The 20,508-nt window shown below is 36.3% G+C and overlaps 1 protein-coding gene across 4 annotated transcripts in view; it reads right to left on the minus strand.

Moving 5' to 3' along the window:
• Emcn (endomucin) overlaps window positions 1-20,298 on the minus strand; it is a 36,800-nt gene extending 16,502 nt beyond the window's left edge. For 2 of the 4 annotated variants that reach the window (XM_051185437.1, XM_051185435.1), the window contains exons 1-3: window positions 20,195-20,298; window positions 4,181-4,219; window positions 2,996-3,034 (exon numbers count right to left, since the gene is read on the minus strand). In XM_051185437.1, coding sequence (XP_051041394.1) covers window positions 2,996-3,034; window positions 4,181-4,219; window positions 20,195-20,264 — 148 coding nt within the window. In that variant the 5' untranslated portion in view covers window positions 20,265-20,298. The remainder of the gene's footprint in view (window positions 1-2,995; window positions 3,035-4,180; window positions 4,220-20,194) is intronic. The other 2 variants (XM_051185438.1, XM_051185439.1) reach the window with 2 other exon arrangements.
• Between the last annotated feature and the right edge of the window lie 210 nt (window positions 20,299-20,508).

The raw sequence follows: 20,508 nt of genomic DNA on the forward strand, positions 1-20,508 counted from the left end.
TGAGCCCACTGTTATTCTTTCTGTGACTATAACAGAGGGCCACACGGTGTGGTTTGATATCTTCATTCATTGTGATGAAAATGTGCTACCATGAATTTCTACCCAAATATCATGGTCAGAAAAGGCTTAGGTGAAGAATAATGCAATAGATAAGAACATGTTTCAGAAAGCCTGGTGCCAGAGCTAGACTCTAACTATAAAGCTTGCTTCCTGTGGAGGCTTGTCACACTATTTAACATCTTTTCATCTGTTCTTTATTATGTAAAGGGTGTGAAATAATTTCAATTTATATTGTTGCTGTAAAGATTAAGTGAGAATAAATATAAATTGTCTAAGAAAATAACTGGTCCTAGCATGGTTATTTAAAATTATATATTATTATGTAATACATACTATATGATATTGCTATAATGTATGATTATGCCTTTTATAAAGTTGAACTTTCCAACTAAAGAGAGTTTGTCTAATTTCCTCCAAAATCCAGAGTATAGCTGTGTGAAATTGACTTTTCAGACATTTCCATGTTTGTAGGGATTTCTTTTCTCCAGTCAGAAGTAGAAGAAGCTGGAAAACATGTCACTCTTAGATCACACAGTTTGCATCTAGGTTCTTATTTTTGTGACTGTGATGGTTATTGAATTCCAGAGGTATTGTGTCACAAATCAAATGCAGTTTACAAACTTGAGGTCAAAACTCAGAGCAATCCGTGAAGCAAGATTTCTTCAAGCCAAGCCCATTGTATTGAAATGTATTCACATTTTCCTCATAGGTCCTGACAGAAGCACTTTTTGTTGTTTTAGACTAGTTTTTACTATAGTATGTAGTCCTGGCTGACATGGACTCGTTATGTAGAGGAGACTGGCTTCAAACTCCCTGAGATCTGCTTGCCTCTGTATCTAGAGTGCTGGGGTCAAAGGCATGAGCCACCACACACATGCTTTCCTGAAGATTTCCTAAGTCTACCTGTTGTCCTGAGCTTGAATAAAGAATCTTCAAAGGACTGAAGTTATAGAAACATAGGTGGCTGAGGTGTCCCACTTGTCTGACTTGTGCTGGCCTGAGGCTGTACTGCCCCAAGGCTGATCAAAGTCAAGTGTCAGTCCAGAAGGGACAATCATGCCCATCACTTCTTGAGAGCTGTGAATGCCTCCCAAGATGCATTTGGGCTGGAGAATCCCTTGATGACCTTTCTAAAACATCCTAAATAGGAATGTCAAGCTAGAAAGCTGTCACTCAGCTGCCCCTCCCAGCTCTCTCTTCACCTAGCACTTACTTTGTTATCTGATGGCTTTTCTAGTATTGCTCTCCATCTTACCTTCATGTCTTATCTCCACTGTCTTTCCCCTTCAATTATTGTTATATCTATACATGTGTATAAATACATAAATACAGTCTGCTGAGTCCATTTAGTGTTGTTTGTACATTTTTAGTGTTGACCACTTGGAATTACATAACAAATTAGAGACCTTGTCCCTGGGGAAAATTGATTCTACCTGCCACCTATGAGCATCCGTTCACTTCATATAGCTCTTTATCAAAGAGTACAGCTTTGTGAGATTGTCCCCATCCATGCTGACATGTTACACTGTTTCTTTTTGTATTAATTCAATAATGACCTTGAACATAGGCCCTTTCTTTATCTAACAGTAAATAGTACAATGTAAGCTACAGCTAAGGCATTCCATGCAGATCCAGGTGAACCAGGGGTAAAGAATAAGCATGCAAGTATGGCAAGGGTCATGATGAGTGAGCCTATGCCACCTTTTATGAAATTTTATGAATAAACTACTGTTCACAGCAGGGAAATATTTGAGAAGCTTTAGTAATGATGCATACCATAGGAGAATAAATCAGAATGAGGAAATACGAAGCAAGGCAAAGGACGAATAATCATTCTACAGGAACTTACACAAGTGCCAGTGCTGACATTGACCACAAGGATGGATTGAGCATTCTGACATCCAGGGAAAGGATAGAGTCTATTCTTGGCTCCAATTATCAGGAACAAAGTGGCTTATTATAAAAGGCAGCTAGAATATACTTAGTTCAGATAATGAATGCTATGCATGCAGTTGGTATAGCTGTGTGCAATTGCAGAGGGGAATAAGATGATAGGATCGTTGAATGCTCTCCCAGCTTTAATATCTTAGATTCTTGTCATATAGTTTCTTGCTTTATCATATATATATGATATATATGATATATATATATATACCCATGGTGGAACTCTCCATCCAGTTAATAGATAGGACAACAGAGGAGAGATTTTTCTGCCTTGGAGTGGTTGGTTTGAATTTCCTAAGAGCATATGTTACTGAACTATCTACTCTTACAGCAATGTCAAAGTTTTATCTCAAATGTCTATCATTTTGCGTTGACTCATCGACATGATTAACCTGAGGTATAACATGTTCTTACCTAGAAATACTTGTGAATTGAGATCTCTTTAGTTTAGGTAACTATGGAAGTTGATATTGAGGAAGGAGGATTTCCCCTTCTTATCCAGTTTAAAGAGTTATTAAATGCTAGGAACTTAGAATGAGATCCAAGAGAAAACAAAGCAGGATACCATTACTTCCATAAGTGCCAGGTAATTTTATCCCTAAGAAAGTATGTTTAATCTTGTGTTTTTTTTTTTAGGATAAGAGATACTGTGGCTCAGGGAGATGAGGCAAACATGCCTGAGAGTAAGTGAGAGACAGTGTAAGTCAAATACACTCCAAAACCATTTCTATTTCCCTTCTAGTCTTTCATAGGACCAACAGATTGATTTTTAAGTAAGACTATTCAATTTGCTTACATATAATTATCCATAACGTTAATAAAATTGACTTCTCTTGCTTTAGAAACACCAGATTCTTGTATTGGTCTCATTCTTGGGATATTTCTTTATTTTAATATATTTTTTTAAATTTAAAAATGAAACAAGTTTGTTGTACATGTCAATCCCAGTTCCCATACCCTCCTGTACTCAGAGAATACAAAATGAACTTACCTGACATTTCTGTTGTTTTGATTGAACTCTGATTTTCAGCTTTCAAGAGAAAAATAAAAACATTAAAATTAAGTAAGACTATTCAATTTGTTTACATATAATTATCCATAAGGTTAATAAAATTTGTTCTTCAAATCCTGAAAGGTTTAAACTGTTATTTCCCCACTCATATCGATATATGTATAAAAATGTCAAAAAGGATTTTACGATTTTACTTCAAATTTATATGGGACACTATATATCCGATATTATTCTATGTGTTTTACAAAGAGTAACTCTCTCAATTATTATTGAGTTATTGCTTATATTTTTTTCAAAGCAAAAACTGGAGCCCAGAGAAATTAAATATCCTTCCAAGATCACACTCTAAGCAGGCTGAAGAGCAAATATTTGAGTGCAAGCGCTACAGTCAGTTGTTTTGATATTATAAATGCCTAAGCTAAGACTCTAAATAGCTTATAATAGGTATGTTCTTTCATTGAGTGCATCCTCAATGAGCAGAAATGTCAAGATTCTGTCACTGAAAGATGGGGAATCAATGGACAATACTCTGAACTGAGTGATGCACATCTCATGTTTTATAGCTTCTGGGAGATGGGGAGACAGTGAACATGCTCATATAGCATGGCCCCTCCTCCTCTATAATGGTTTGATCATATGTTTGATCTAATGGTTGGTCATAGGTTGTCCGTTCTTGCTTCTGCTTTTCTACCAAGATTACTGTCCACATTGTAATCACAGTTCTAAAACACAAATTTGAAGTGGGTGGAGATACCATGAGATCTTTATAAATTGTCCTGACCATTTCAGGAGAACTGAGATACCACTGTAATTGTTATCCATATGTAACCCAGAGGTTGGGACAAGTCTTACTATTGGATGCTTTTGGTTGAGGACAATATTTAAACTGTTAGAGAAAATGAAGACGATTGCCTTCCCCACTGTGAGTGTATTCAGCTGAAGACCTGAGTAGACTAAGGAGAAAAATCTTTCTGCCTCATGGCCTTGAGTGGTATATTGACTTCTCTTGCTTTAGAAACACCAGATTCTTGTATTGGTCTCATTCTTGGGATATTTCTTTATTTTAATATATTTTTTTAAATTTAAAAATGAAACAAGTTTGTTGTACATGTCAATCCCAGTTCCCATACCCTCCTGTACTCAGAGAATACAAAATGAACTTACCTGACATTTCTGTTGTTTTGATTGAACTCTGATTTTCAGCTTTCAAGAGAAAAATAAAAACATTAAAATTAAATGTTGAATGCAATATCTGCTTTTGCAGTTGTTTAAAATGTAAGTTTTATAGACATCTGGTTATTTTGGATACATTTGTCCCTCAAATTATAGAACCATGGTGATTTATGATTTCAAAAAAAAATCTCAGAATTAATTAACTTTTTCATCTCTCCCTTTTCCTTACTTTTAAAACAACAGATTACTCATGGTATCTTCATAGGTACAAATTGTTATATTTATAACCTCTGCTTTTTTTTTTCCTTCACAACAGTGTTTCTCTGTCATCTTGGCTGTCCTAGAACTTGTTTTGTTGACCAGGCTGGTTTTGAATTTATAGAGATCTACCTGCCTTGTAACTTCTGCCTGGCTTGTACTTTTCTCTTTAAGGCCTAGTATGCTATGAAGTTTTTCTATTGCAACTTCTTAGTTCTGTTTTTTAGTGTGAACTCTGTCACATATACACAATACCTAAAGAAAGCATATAATTCTAATTTTATAAAACTTTATTTACAAAAATAGGCAGGGATTTTGCTTCTCTGGCTTCCTAAATCTTGATCCAGGTAATTTTTACATGCTCTTACAAATGAAGTACTTAAATATAGCACAGTGAACCGCTGTACTGTGTGGATGGGCTAACCTGTGCTATTGTCTTGTTAAGACTTGATGCATCTTATCATCTGGAAAAGAAAGAAGAGTCAGAGAGATACACTAGAGACTTAAGGGATTGCTGGATGGCAGCTATAGTCCAGGAGAGATGTCAACAAGGAAAATAACTTTAGAGAATCTTCAAAGAAATCTCCCTCAGTAACTTTGAAGACGTGAACCACAGAGATGATTTGCCTTGTGAAAAATATAGAAAATATTTCTGAAACAGATAGAAGCCTAAGAACATTTACAAGCAATTTATGTCCTGTATGTATTCAACTAGACTGCCAACATTAACATATCAAATTCAACACACCTCAGACAGCACCCATAAATGCTATCCTCCAATTTACCTCTTCCCTCACCTTCTTGGATCAGTGCAAGGGATCATTGCCTTCCAGTTGCTTAAGGCCAGAAATAGTGGCCCTTCTGGAATCTACTTTCTGTCTGTCTCTATATACTGCAAAGCTGAAGATTAAAAGTTTGTTCATATAGCTCCCCAAAACGCCTAGGAAAATCTCTTGAAAATTAACCTTGACTCACCAGCAGCTCCCTGTTCCTTAGTGTGGCTGGCCAGTCTTCATAGGATTGCAGGAGCCCTACCTCACTCCTCAGCCCTCTTACCCATCAGCCCCCTCTTTAATTTTGCACCCCCCCTGCATCTGGTGTTGGTAGACCAAATGTCCAAAGATACAGGGTTCTTTCAGACCTGGGCTGCTCTTGTCTGCCTTGTGCCACAGCCTTCTCTTGGGCCACCTCACTAAACTGTCTCTGCTGTCTCTCACACCTGCCTGTCTCCTGACTTAATTTGCTCCAATGCAATTTTATCACTATAGTAACATTTACTTTTGGCTTGAAAAATTGCTCGTTGTTGGCTGGGTTTGATCTCCCTGAGGATAGGTTTTCTGTTTCACATAGAGCTGTGATTCCAGTATCCACCACTAGGATATGCTATACTTTGTCTCTAGCATATGGAAAAGAATTGTGAGTTTTTGTTTTGTTTTGTTTTTTCCTTATTTTACATATCAATCCCAGTTCCCTCTCCCTCCCTCCCTCCCTTGCTCTCTCCCACCCTAATGGTGAGTTCTATTTGATGCTTATGAGAGATGGTATTCCCATTTTTCAGATGTGCAAACATTTGCTGAAAGAAATTAAAAACCTGTCTTAAAGGTGGAACCACAATGACAAGTCAGGACTACTCTCACTAAGAGAGACAGTTTTTCTCCTCCTAAACATTCTAAGTAGAAAGTTTACATAATTAATTCCTGCTTTTGATAACTAATTAAAATACCTTTGAAAGTGGCATAATGCTCCATTTGGGAAATGCAGTTAAAATATTTATTAGCAGCCAGGATTAGAATACAAAGAAACTCAAAACCCTTTTTCCTTTTATTAATCTCAGGTCACAACCTTTTGTGCTGATAGACTCGTCTGGGAATGAACAATTTTAAGCTTGAATCAGATGAAAACTTCTGTCTCTTTTGCTAATGTTTATTTTAGCCTCCAAAATGCATAATAATTTTATGTGAATGCAAAATAGATAAGAAGTGTAAGCGTGTCCTGCAACTTTGCTGGGATGTAAAGAAACACATCAATTCAGCCCATTATGCTGAATAGGCTGAGGTCAAAGTTCATACATTTATCTCTACCTGGAGGAATAAAATGCCAAGAACAAATTCTACAGTTGTCAAATATTTAATCAAGAATAGAATATGACAGGGCACAATGGTGCAAGCCTATAATTCCATCACTTTGAAAGCTGAGGAAGGAGGATCACAGGTTTGAGATTAGTCTGAGCTCTGCAGTGACACTATCTAAATAAGACAGGAATTTGGGTATATCTCAGCGGAAGAGTGATTGTCTAGCATGCTCAGTACCTGGATCTCACCTCCATTGCTTTCAGGAAAAACAAAAGACAAGAAGGAACGTGTGCCTCCTTCTTGAAATAGAGGAAACAGTTTGATGGCAACAAACTGTTTTTAAATGAATAGAACATTTAACCTAGAATCAGTTTAGAGGATGCTCAGTAAAAATGAATGCTCTGGAATATGGATAAGTGTGAGCACTTCGGTTTTTATTTATATCTGAAAGGACACATATGTGCTGTCAGAAGGCCACACTCAGATCTACACAGGAAACGAGGGAAGTCAAGCCGCAAGTGCATGTGGGGCTCTTTTGCTAATATTCTCACAGTTGGATGATCAGTAAAAGACAGAACTATTGAAATCTGTTGTTGAGTTTGACCCTGAAATATGAAACTGTGCTCTTCAAAACTGCAAATGTATTTCCAAAGCTAATCTTAAACATTATCATTTAAATCAGAAAGCTTTACCAGCGATGCAATAAATAACTTTGCTTATTTCACAGGGGAGACTGTGTTTCCAGATAACACACTATAGTGGTACATAAAATGTGATGCTAAATGCAGCAGAAAGAATATATATATGAATATCTATTTCTATTGCAAAAATAAATTATGATCAATTTTCACTGTACTACTCTGTCAACTGTCAGTAAGGCAGTGGACATGGACATGAGATTATTTTTGGTTTGTCTAAAGTAGGGCATGTGACTAAGACTATTATCCTGCAGATTCCTCCTGTTTGTGTCTCCAGCAAATGATATCAAACAGCTAGCCAGCAAAGGGGTACAGCTACAGTTAAATCCTTGCCGGGATGTCACAGGTAAATGGCTCAGTTCATAACGTAGCATTGACAGAGTTGGCAATCAAATAAATTAATGATTTCTAAATTGTATGATAGCATTGCATGAGATAGATTCTATGTAAGGGGTTGAAGGGAACATTCAAAGAGGATGTTATTTCCTTTCAGTTTAATGTCCATGAGGATACAATTTGTGTGTGTCTGTGTGTCTGTGTGTTCCAGTATGTGAAGGTGTGCTTGTCCACATATGTGTCTGTGTAGTCCAGAGGTTGATGCTGAGTGTTTTTGTCAATTGCTCTCTACTTTTGTATTTGAGATAGAGCTTCTTATAGGAGTTCACAGATGGTGAGGGTGACTGCAATAAGCACAGGGAGCCACCTGACTTTGCCTCCCAGCCCTGGGTTGGGGGTATATACTACCATGCCTGGCTTCTTAGGGTGGTTCTGCGAACCTGACCACAGATGCTCATGCTTACATAGCAGATTTTTTTTTACTTACTGAGTTATCTTCTCATCCCAGATTTTATCTTATTACAATTCCCTCGATCAGTGCTTCTCAACTTTCCTGATGATGCAAACCTTTAATACATTTCCTCATGCTGTCGTGACTTCCACCATAAAATTATTTTTATTGCTAATTCATAACTGTAATTTTGCTGGTGCTATGAATTGTAATGTAAATATTTTTTGGAGATGGAGCTTTGCCAAAGGGGTTATGGCTTAGAGCTTGAGAACCACTGCTCTAGATGAACAACCTGAGACTCAGAGGAGTTTCCTGAGCTGGCCAAAGATCACAACACAAATGAATGGTTGTGCTTAAATGTTTTTCATTAACTAAGCATTTGAGACTCATTACTCATAACCATTTCTCTTGGCATGATCAGAGACATGACTGTTTGTTTTAAGGCAGGCGTGGTGCCTTGAAGAACAAAGACCTGGGTGTAGCTCATTCACATGGTTAGATAGCAGCACCTCTAAAATGTCAATTTAATTATTGTGAATCAACTCTCTTTTTGTATAACAGTAAACTCCACACTAAACCAGGACTAATTATGTGATAAGGACATTTATTTGCTAATATTTTTATTGTATACAAATGATAACATTATAAAATAGAAATGCATAACAGTTATAGCATAGATTATTAAAGATGAAATTTATATACAATAAGTAGATTATCAAATACATTTCCTTATTGCATATTCATTTGCAATGGACCATCAATCCATAAACTTGTTCGGTATATTTTCCTCAGCCATGTCAGACTTCATTTGAGGGAGAGGGAATAATGACCTTCCTTTCTTGCTAATTTCTGGCCATGTATAGGATGTCTCTTTCTAATATGATTATAAACACTAAATTCACTTCATTATAAACACTAAATTCACTTCTACCACAGTATCTCTTGATAGTGTGACATGAAATTAAGATCCTCACCCAAACTTTTGCTCAACTAAGTTACATTTTTAAAAAATTGTCTCCTAATGTTTTCAGTAAGTTTACAACTGTGTATTTAGCTGTATTCTCAACTATATGTGTGACCCATGTGTTGGACTAGACTAGCACAGGTTACTTTTCTGTCCTCCATGCTTTCTCCTTTCCTATCCATTCTCAGAAAGTAACAAAATGTACACATGTATAATTTTACCACTGCTGTGACAAACTACCAAAGGGAGATAAACATGAAGGAAGGAAGGTGTTTTGGCTCAAGGTTTCAGAGGCATCACTCTACAGTTACTTGACTGTGTTGCTTTGAGCTGAGGTGAGGCATCATGCCATGGTGGAGCATAATGGAGCAAGCTGGCAGAGACCATGTTAGCCAAGCATGATGTCACATGCCACAATGAGGCCAGAGCCTACATGAGCCAGTCACCACCCAAAAGTCCAACCTCTCCTACTTCGATGTGAGGACCAAGCCTTTAGTATTTTGAGGGACACAAAACACAATAGCACAGGAAATGGAGAGAGTCAAAGATAATGCCATATTTTCAATACCATGATCACAAGCTGCAGATTCAGAGTGAGAAGATTAATATATTTACATGTAATATCTGTGAAGTTCAGATGCTGGCCCACAAGAATCACTGTCATTGGCATGTTTTCTGAACTACATATCAGTGCCCAGCACCACATAGTCATGGAGAATGTGTGGCAACAGAACTAGGTGCACTGAGGGCTAATACAGGTCACTAGTACAAGGTGGGTTTAGTGATAACATCCCTTAAAAAGCTTTGTATATGGAATCTGCAATCTTATTTGGAAAAGGGATCTATGTAAATATAATTTGATGGGAGATGTTATTCTGTAAACATGTTTCTCACACTGGTTAATGAACAAAGCACTGTTGGCCAATAGGAAAGCAAGATAGGCAGGACTAGGAGACAAGGAGGAGAGAGGAAGTAGTAAGGAGGAGTCAGCAAGGAGTGACAGGGGAGAGCACAATGCCAGCCCATTCCTCAGTAAGATGAGACCATGTGAAAATACTTAGATTAACAAAACTGGGTTAGTACTTAAGACAGAGCTAGCCGATAAGAATCTAGTACCTGGCCAACAGAATTATATCAAATATAGAGTCTCTGTGTGTTATTTGGGGCTGGTGCGGCGGCAGGACAAGACCAGCGATGGGTGGAAAAACCTACTCCTTAAAACATTAGTTAAGATATTAAGATGGGATTCTTGTAGATTAGGGTAGGCTTTAGAACCCATAACAAATGTCTCAATAAAAAGTGAAAGCATAGACCAAACAGGAGAGCATGAAGAGAAACTGAAGAGACCATGAAGAGAAACAGGCAAAAGGTGGTATGAAGGTATAGAGTATATAGGATATACCACAAGCGAGTTATCTAAGAACAGGCAGCAGTCACCAGAAAGGAAGTGAGTACCCATTTCAGGCCTCTAGACAGAACCCTGTTGCAAACTTGATTATAGACTTTCTGACACTGGAATTGTGAGAAAATAAATCCTAATGGCCTAAGCTCCTCCCATTTTCATGTCCCTTTTTTGACTGAGACATTTTCATATAGCTTGATGTACATAGCTATGTAAAATAGACATACAAATTATTTATTGTTACCAGATCAAAATGAAATGGCTTTACTTATCCCTGTAGTATACATATAATTTTACAATTTACTAAATGTGAAGGAATATTTATACTATTGAGATGGCTGTACTTGTTTATTTTTACATGAAGAATTAGCCTTTAGTACTGCAAAGCAAAAAATATTATCAATGATCTACAGCTGACTGATACTTTGGTTTAGCAACCATCAACATTGTCTTCCATCTCATGTAAGTATGTAATACAAAATGGAAGAATTATGGACAGGGCAGCTTCAGAAATTGCTTAAATTCTGTCCTAATCTCAAGCCAAAATCCATTTAACAATTGTAAAAATTCAATCAAGTCATTAACTCCAAAAAGGGACTTTAGAAACCAAACATCATAGCGCAATACAACCTAGAGATTTAGTAGTTTGATATTTGTATGCTAAGAAATGCTGGAAAGTGAATATTAAGCCATTTCCCCATAAGTAGACCATCATGAGTCTGTAAGAACTCTGTATGTACAGTATAAACAGCACCATGACAGTCCCTGCAAACTAACAGAGTTTCTAATGGTTCATCATATCCAAGGTACTGTGAAGGAATTACAAAATGTTTCATAGGAACTAAGAATAAAAGCTTTCTTCAGTGGGCAATGAAGACTAGAAGTGCTTCAAAGCCTCATGAATGAAGGAAACCTGAAATTACCCACTGTCATTCAACTGACAGTTCACACACAGATGTTGCCATGGGAGATGGTTTAATTCTTCAGAGGGAAAGAGTGGCAACTTCCTGAAGACACTGGTCCATCTGGACTTTGTGAACTACTGATTACATGCATCCATTAATTGTCCACTAGCTAGTAAAATATTTTCATTTGTGTAGTATAGCACATTTAGTGTCACATGCAACTGTTAAAACATCTCTGAACATAATTTAACTAATGGTAATTTGTCAACACTGGGATTCGTTCATATTTTCTAGTTTCTATACTGAGGAATATTTTTTCTTGTACATAATTTTTCAGTTTTGTTTCATTGAAAATGTTTTGCAGTTTTCATCAAGCTTTTTTTTTTAAGAAAAAAAAAAAGCATTCTAAATAGCAACACTCCAAATAATAAACTCATTTTTCTACCCCCTAACACACACTTTCTGGTTCTAAATAGAATGATTAAAATTTCAAGTTTCTGGCTTTATTTCACAACAACAACAACAAAATATCCTTCTTTGGTTGAGGAATGAACTCTAAAGTCTTGATAGTTAAAATTCGAGAGTAATTCAAGTTTTGTAGAGCTAGTAAAGAGCATTTGCTCTTTAGGAAATCTTTGCTTTGTTGAAGACATGTGTACCCACTATACCTCTGTTTAGCAAGAGCTTTAGGTTAACATGCATCATGGAGCTTTTCTGAGATTTATTGTCTAAGCAATCTATCATCAACAATGTCAATCTCTGTATTTTTAAATAAAGCAATGATGAAATGTTCAGTGTGCTGTACTGGTTTGGGCTGAAATGACACTATTTAAGCTTACTAAGTTATTTACTCTAAAATCGTTTTCATCTGATGTCAACCTAGTCCCTGCAATCCTGGGATATCTTTCTCCATTTCTAAACTACCAGTCAATTAATATTTAAAGTTTGTTTTAAAATTCTGCATGTAGTTGGGATACATTTTGGTTCAATTTAAGACCATTGCTTTTATAACAGTAACATTTAAGCCATTTTATTTCATGTGATATGATTTCAGTCATCATTGTACTTGAGTTAAAGCAGAAGATCATTCCATATGTGTTTAACTTCCTGTGTATTCTTTTCCTTCTTTAATCATCTTCTTTTGCATTGAGCATTTAGTTAAAACATAATATCACTTTTAATTATATGTGTGTATGTGGGTCTGTGTATCTTATTTGCATATGTGTGCAGGTGCTGCAAGAAGCTAGAGGAAGGCACCAAATACCCTTGAAGCTGGGTCTGAAGTTAGTCGCTAACTGGTGTAAGTGCTGGGGATGGAACTTGGGTCCTTGATACACAGGACTGAGCCATCTTTTCAGCCCCTGTGTTAAGCTTTCTTTAAGAATTACAATTTTCCATTATTGATCTTACAAGAGTATATTTCTCTCATCTCAGAACCTATGCTATCGTTTACACACACACGCACACTGTTTAAATAAATTTAAGCCTCAAATGCACTTACTACGTTTTAATGAATAGTTTCCTATTAAAGGGATTAAAAGGAGGTGGAAGTTTTTGTATCTACTGGTGTTTCTGTTACCCCCAGTGCTCTTTTCCTTTGTTTAGATCTAAATTTCTGTCTGCTGATATTTCTTCTCTCTTGCTGAATGCTTTTAGTCATCATGAAATTTCTCAGCTCTGCATGGCTGCCAAAGTCCCCAAGGAACACTGGGTGACAGTTTCCCCTCCAGTAGAGAAGATGTTCTTCCTTGTTTTCTGGCAGGGATTGTGCCTGGAGAAGCTCTGCTGTCATTTTCCCATGTTCCTTCACTTAATGTGTGACCACCCCTCCCCCAACAGCTTATTTCAAGATTTTCTTTGTCTTTGGTGGTTTTCCATTTTTTTTCTGTTTTGTGCTCATGGTGCCTCCTGAATCTATGGCTGTAGTCTTTAATCATACTTGGGAAATATTTTTCTGTCCATCTTTCTCACTCTTCCTTCCAGGAGTTCAATTATTTGCATTTGTGTCACTGGGGGCCATGAGTTTTAAATTATTGTTTCCTAGGATTTCTTGTAGCGTTTCTCTTCTTTATTTTCTCCCTAGCTTCTGTTGCTGTGACATGTTTAAAATCACAATTTTATATTTTGTGAGCATATTTTATTGTTTGATTTTAATTCATAAGTTTCACAATTGTTTTGTATTATTTTATACTTTCTGCTTTCTAGGCTTATTATTCCCTTTGACCCCACCCTCTTGAGATTGGCTGCTTAGATAATCAAATCTGAATCACTGTTTTCTTCCCATGCATTTTGGAGTTAGAGGTTTTACTACAGTGCTGACTTACATAAAATCCTGGATGAATTTAAAATAAATTATGTATTTTTAATAAATGTTGAAACTTTTTTTTGACCCAGGTCATGATATATAATAGTAAAGAGCTCTTGTCCATAAGAAACTAATTTCCTTTTTGTAGTTGAGATGCTGTGTTCCTTGTGTATCCACCAGATTAATTTCTTTCAATATTATTTATAGGCTTGAGTATCACATGTCAACATTGTTTCAATCAAAAGTTTATTATAAAGAACTTGCAAATAAAAAATCATGCAGTGAAATTAAACAGATCTAATATCTATATGTCTCAATGAATAGTTGAGAATAATTACAACTTTCTTAATTAAACTTATTCCTATGTACTTTGCTATTTTGGACATGTTACAAATTATTTTTGTTTTTGTAAATTTCCTATAGGGGTTATTTCTTATCAGTGACAAAATTGTAATTTGTTTTAATTTGTTTAGTTTGTTGATTTTGTGGCCTGTTTATTGACCCTAGTATTTGTTTTCGATCTGTTGTTTTTGTGGACTGTTTGGGATTATTTAATGTATAGATCCCATCCTCTCAAACTGGAGCTGATTTTCCTCTCTTTCCTAGTTATATATCTTTCTTTATTGATGGGATTTTCCTTTATTTCCATTTTATTGAGCATTTCTTTCAAGAAAAAGTGGTGGATTTTGTGACATCCTTTTTTTTTCTGCATCAATTGATATGATTACATTTTATTTGTATTTTGTCTCATATTATGGTGTTTTTTAATTACTTGAATCAACTTTTGTTCCACAAATAGGGCCCACTTAGGGTTACATATTATAGAAATATGAGACACGAGACTATTAGTTTCAAACAAATGAAGCAATTCAATAAAAGGACTATAAAAATTTTAAAGTAATGTGTGCTTTCCTGTTGTCTCAAAACACTGACTAAAACAAACTTGGGCAATAAAGGTTTTTTTTTTTTGGCTTACAGGATGTAATCAGTCATTGATAGAAAACAGGGAGAGAGCCTGAGGCAGGAACTTGAAGATCTGAAGCAGAAACCTTGGTACTCACTGGCTTGCTTTCTTTGGCTTGCTCACATACCTTCCTTATAGAACCCAGGCCCACTTTTCCAGGGGTGGCATTGTCCACAGTGGGCTGGTCCCTCCCATTTCAATCAGCATATAGAAAAAATGCCCCACAGAGATGCCCACAGACAAGTTTCATGGGAGCAGTTACTCAACTGAAATTCCATTTTCCCAGGTGACTCTACTTTGAGTCAATTGACAAAGTATAACTAGCATGGCTATAAACAATGCAACAACGTTTTTAACTTTTAAAAAAAATGTTTTTATAGCTCTATAAATTGTAATACATAAATTTCATTTAGTATGAAATTTTGATATATTTGAGATGGAGGAGCTGTTATGGTTGGAATATGATGTTCCCAGACTCATTTTTTGAATGCTTGGTCCTCAGATGTTTTGGGAAGCTCTGAAAACTCGATGATGTGGTTTCCACTTGGAAGAGGGAGATCACTGGAGCCAGCTCCTGGGTTGGGCAATACCTTCTTGTTGTCTCTTTTTTTCCTTAGGTTCTTTTCCACCATGAGCTTCCTACTTGATTCTCCTACCAACCCCATGTTCTGACTTATCATTGGTCCAGAATCAGTGGAGCTGAGGACTCGACTGAAATACTTGACCATAAACCAATGCAGTCTTTTTATTAAGTTAGTCTCTCAGAGATTTTTGTCATAACCACACAGATGTAGCCAATCAAAAACTTGGCACCAAAGAAATGGGATTATTGCTCTGATTAAATCTGACACCGTGTGGCTCTTCAGTTGTTGGAATTGGTTTTTAGGATGAATTTGGAAATGTTCTGAGAAATAGGCCCAAGAGAATGTGGGATGTTTTGTGAGTGGTCTTGGTCAAAGTATCTTGAGAGAGCAGGATGCTGAGAGGATTCTGGAGAGTCAAGATTGTGCTCACCATGTTTCAGGTAGTCTGTATTGAACTAAAAGCCATTATCATATACTGGTTAAAAATTTGTCTACTTTACTCCAAATTTCTAACACATGACATGAAATTGAGCTAAGAAGCAATGGGGTTAATTTGGTGGAGAATTGCATATCCCGTAGGTTGTGGTATGTATACCATGTAGCTAATTTTAGGTACATTTACCATGAGAGCTAGAAGCAAAAAGGAGAGTAGAAAACCTTGATAAGCATGCAATCTGACTAGGAAAGTTCAATATGGATGAGGATTGTGGCTGAGATGGAAGTTAATGTCAGTAAAAAGAACTAAAATCACTTTGCACTGGGATAATAACATGTTTTTGTGGTTATCTCAAGTATTCTCCAGGTGCCACTCACCATAGGACCAAGAAGTAAACGTTTTCTAACTCATTTGAAAGCCTGTGTCTGAGAAGAGATCTATAAGTTGCCATGTATTGTCAGAACCATGGATTTCAGTTGCTCAGGCCCTCTGGAAGCTAAAGTCCAATGTGGTTGCCCTAGTCACACAACTGATACCTTTGTGTTGTTTAAGTGATGCTGATATTGCAGATATGCAGAGGACAAGGGTTGTGGAGTCATTGGGGCCTTCACCCAGATATCAAATGAAGGCTTTAGAGTCAAGGCAACATGGGAAGAATTTGAGTCCTTGGAAGCAGCACAGGGGTGATAAGTGAAGAATAACTGAGGATGAAGATTAATCCCAAGTTACAGCAGACATCCCATAGTATTAGAGATGCCAGGAATATACTGATGAAAGCTTCAGACAATGAGTAAAGCCTGCCTAAGAAAGCCTTGTGGTCTTCAAATGCAAAGGTCATAGGGAGAGCAACAACACCTTTTGAGAGTCCCTTGGAAACTGCTTCATCATAGTTTGCAACACAGATGCTGCACATGGATCTACAGGGTTTAATATTTGCTCTGCTGGGTTTCCAGCTTGTTCTGCTTGTATTATCCCTCCTTTGCATCAATTTCTCCCTTTTGTATTGAGGATGTTCATGCTGTATTGTGTATCTTGGGCACACCAAATTTTCTTTTTGATTTTAAAATGGCTCACAACTAGGGATTGCCTTGAACAACAGTAGACTCTGGACTTTAGACTTACAATGATGGACATGTTAAGATTTTGGAAACTCTGGGAGATGGACTAAAATCATTTTTCCATTGTGAGATGTTCATCAGCCTTTGGGACCCAAGGGCAGAATGCTATACTCTGAACATGTATACTCTGAATGTGAGATGTTCCTCTCAAGCTCATATATTAAACTCTAGGTGACCAACTGATAATTTTTTCAGAAATGATAGAAAGAAGAGTCTCTCTGAAGTAAAGTTGATCACTGAGGACATGCCAACTTCTAATTTCACTCTTTTCTGTGACAGGATGAGGAGTCCCATTCTCTACATATTCCCACCAGCATGTTCTTCCCATCACCATGTTCTACCCAAGTACATAGAGCCAGGTATCTGTGGATTGGCTCCTTTGACACTGAGCAATACACCCTCTTCTCTTAAGTTGTTTTGGTTAGATAGCTGTCATGGTAATGGGAAAAATAATACGGGATCTAAGAGCTTAAGAGTAACACATACTCTTAAATACCATGCCATCCAGTAATACTGACATATGTATTCATTGTAGAAAGGCTATATCAGTTGCTTTGTGATGAGAATTCATAAAATCTTATCTTTTATGTTTCCAATAATATATTCCATTATTTTTATCACTGATGATGTACTATAAGATCAAGCCCTAGCACTGATTCTTACTGGTTAAACAGAACATTGTCCTACATACCCCCAAACTACTCCCTACGACTATCATTCTCTCCTAGTGTGAGTTCATCTAAAAAGAAAAAGAAAGAAAGAAAAAGAAACAAACAAACAAACAAACAAAAAACCTGAAACCAAATCTTGCAAAGTCTTTCAGCATGGCCTTAAATTCACTATTCAAGCTTTAAACTTGAGCTCCTCTTGCCTTACCCTTCTAAACACCTAGAATATCAGGCCCATGCTGCCAAGCTCAGAAGTGTTAAACATCTTAAGACTGCACACATAAGAAAGGTTACAAAATGTTTGTATTTCGATTCCAGGCCTATTTCCCTTAGTGTAAGACCTTCAAGTTCATCCACACCATTGTACACATGCTATGTTTTTCTTTGTAAATTCATAGTGTTCTTCAATTTTATATACATTTCACTACTTTTCTTTTTTTAAGTCTATCATCTGTTGAAGGACATCCCTGGTTGATGGGAGATGTCATTCTGTTTATGTTTCTTATACTGGTTAATGAATAAAGCACTGTTGGCCAATAGAGAAAGCAAGATAGGCGGGACTAGGAGATGAGGAGGAAAGAGGAAGTAGTAAGTAAGGAGTCAGCATGGAGAGACCAGGGAGACCAGACGCCTGCCCCACTCCCCTGTAGGTGAAACCATGTGGAAATACATAGAAATGAGCTAATAATTAAGACAGAGCTAGCGGATAAGAAACAAGTAACCGGGCCAATAGCATTGTATCAAATACATTATTTGGGGCTGGCGCGGCGGTGGGACAAGACCAGGTGGCGGGCAGAAAAACTGTACTCGTTATACCTGGTTGTTCTCTATCTTGGCTTGGCTATTTGGCTATTTTTAATGTGGTTGCAATAAACAAAAATAACTATATGTTGCCCAGATACAGATTTAATTTCCATATATATATATATCACACACATGGAATTACCAGATCATATGGTAGTTCTATTTTCTATTTTTAATTTTCTGAGAAACATCCATATGGTTTTCTTCAGTGTTTGTACTAATTTATATTTCCACCAACAATCTCAAGGTTTCTTTTCTTTCTTTTCTTCCAGTTCTCAACCACATATTTCATCATTTTGATAAAAGCCATTCTAAAACATGTGAGGTCATATCTCATTATTATTTTTAAGTGAGTATAGACTTTGGGCCATCTTTATTTTCTTATTGAGAAATGTCTAAGTATTTTGCTCATTTTCTTGGTGGTTTCTTACTATTAAGTTGTCTGAGTTTTTATATACTTAGTATCTTAACTTATTAAGTGAATGGCCATTTCAAGTTAGATTTTTAGTTTTGGTAAAATATCACCCCTTTGTCCTTTTTTGTTGTTATCTGTGGTTTTTTTATTTTTTGTCATATCTAAGAAATCCTTGCCCAGACAAATGTCATGAACATTAGTACCATGAGTTCTTCTTGATGATTCCATGTCTTTTGAAGATATGAACAAGATTATTCTATTGCTCTCTTCTTTACCCTTTACTATTTATTAGAATTCACTGTGACCTAGTTGGCCTTGTACAGACAAGAGCTCGTTTGTTACTGTAACCTAGTGGTTGTTTCAACCACTAGGCCTCCTCTTTGTTAGTCAACCTAAGCTCCACATTTGCCCTTCATCTTCTCTTTTGCAGACATTTATGATTATTTCCCATTTATTTAGTCCTCCTTGCTTAATGCCATTATTTCAGAGGGCAACCTTGACTCCAGAGAAACTTGCAATATTGCCATTACTTGCTTTTTCTGATTTATTATTATGAATATATTAATTTGTTATTATCAGGTTAATATTTACCTTATAAACTGTCTTTATCATCCCCCACTAGGCTAATTCTATTGCTGGCAATGTCTAGTATGTAACTATAGCTCACAGTGAGAGTAATGGTGATATACAAATTAGTGAGTGAATTCAGCCCACATCTCTTTAAGTATAATTTCAGAGGAATGAATTGATGATGATTTCTGTCTATAAAATCTCTACTTTCAGGACATTATATTCTATAGACAGAATAAAAAATAGCATGAGAGAAATAAATGTGATTTTAAAAAGTATGCTAAAGTTATAGAAATATAAATTTATATTTAATTTTCATTCTACTTTTTCTGAATAATGAGTTAAGGAACAAGTCTGATTAACTCCTCTCTTCTAAAGCAAACCCGCCTTTGCTCTAGATTTTAGGATTGCTCTAGACATAGGGAATCATCAGAGCTTTACTAGCCAGCAATCCAGGGGACAGGGGCACTTGGGAAAATATTGATTATTACAGTGATGGAATAAACTTAGAAATTGAGTTCTGTAAATTCATGAACTTTATTCATTGCCAAAAGCATTTTGGCCAGTCTATACTCAAGAGGAAACACTCAAATTTTCAATCTTTCTTCAGTTTGGAGAAATGGATATTATAATTCACTTCCTTAATAATAGTTAAAATGTTCTCTGTTGGGATTTTCTTCATTTGAATATTTCCAACTTACATTTCAATTTTTTCAATGTTATACTTTTTCACATTATATCTTAGTGAATTGCTTTTTTTTTTGAGAGAATGCTCTAATTTTATCAGTGTTGTGTACTTTGCTGACTGACTGTCCTCTTGAAGACAAATGATTCAGTAAATGATGATTCAACTTTATCTTGATCTGCATTGGAGCCCATACTGTTGTGGCTTTGGATAGACTGCGAGTTAAAAATCCAATCAAAGTAGCCAGATTGTTGCCTTGTTTGATGGTGAGTAGAAGAAAGCACTTGGTTCTTTTTATAACTATGGGCTGGAAAACATTTTGAGGATAGCTCTACCTGATATATTAACAGAATACAATCATCATGCTTACTTTTGTTCTGGGAACTTGGCCATGTTGAAACAGCATTTGAAGTAGGAAGATTTGACACTGTTGTGTTCATAGTGGGAACTTGGTTCTTTATGACGCCAGGAGTTGTTTCTATTATGTGAAAAAAAACAAAAACAAAAACAAAAAGAGCATCCATAAGGAATGTAATAGATCACTAGCTAGTTTCATTAAGATTCATGCCTATATTCATTTACAACATCAAGGCTATTACTGAAAATAATAGTCAGCATTAGAATGACCTAGGTGATTACTTGAAAGTAGAGTGATATTAGAGTTTGGGGTGGTTGGTGCTGCTG

This window comes from Phodopus roborovskii, unplaced genomic scaffold (genome assembly GCF_943737965.1).
Source record: "Phodopus roborovskii unplaced genomic scaffold, PHOROB, whole genome shotgun sequence".
NCBI classification, from domain to species: Eukaryota; Metazoa; Chordata; class Mammalia; order Rodentia; family Cricetidae; genus Phodopus; species Phodopus roborovskii.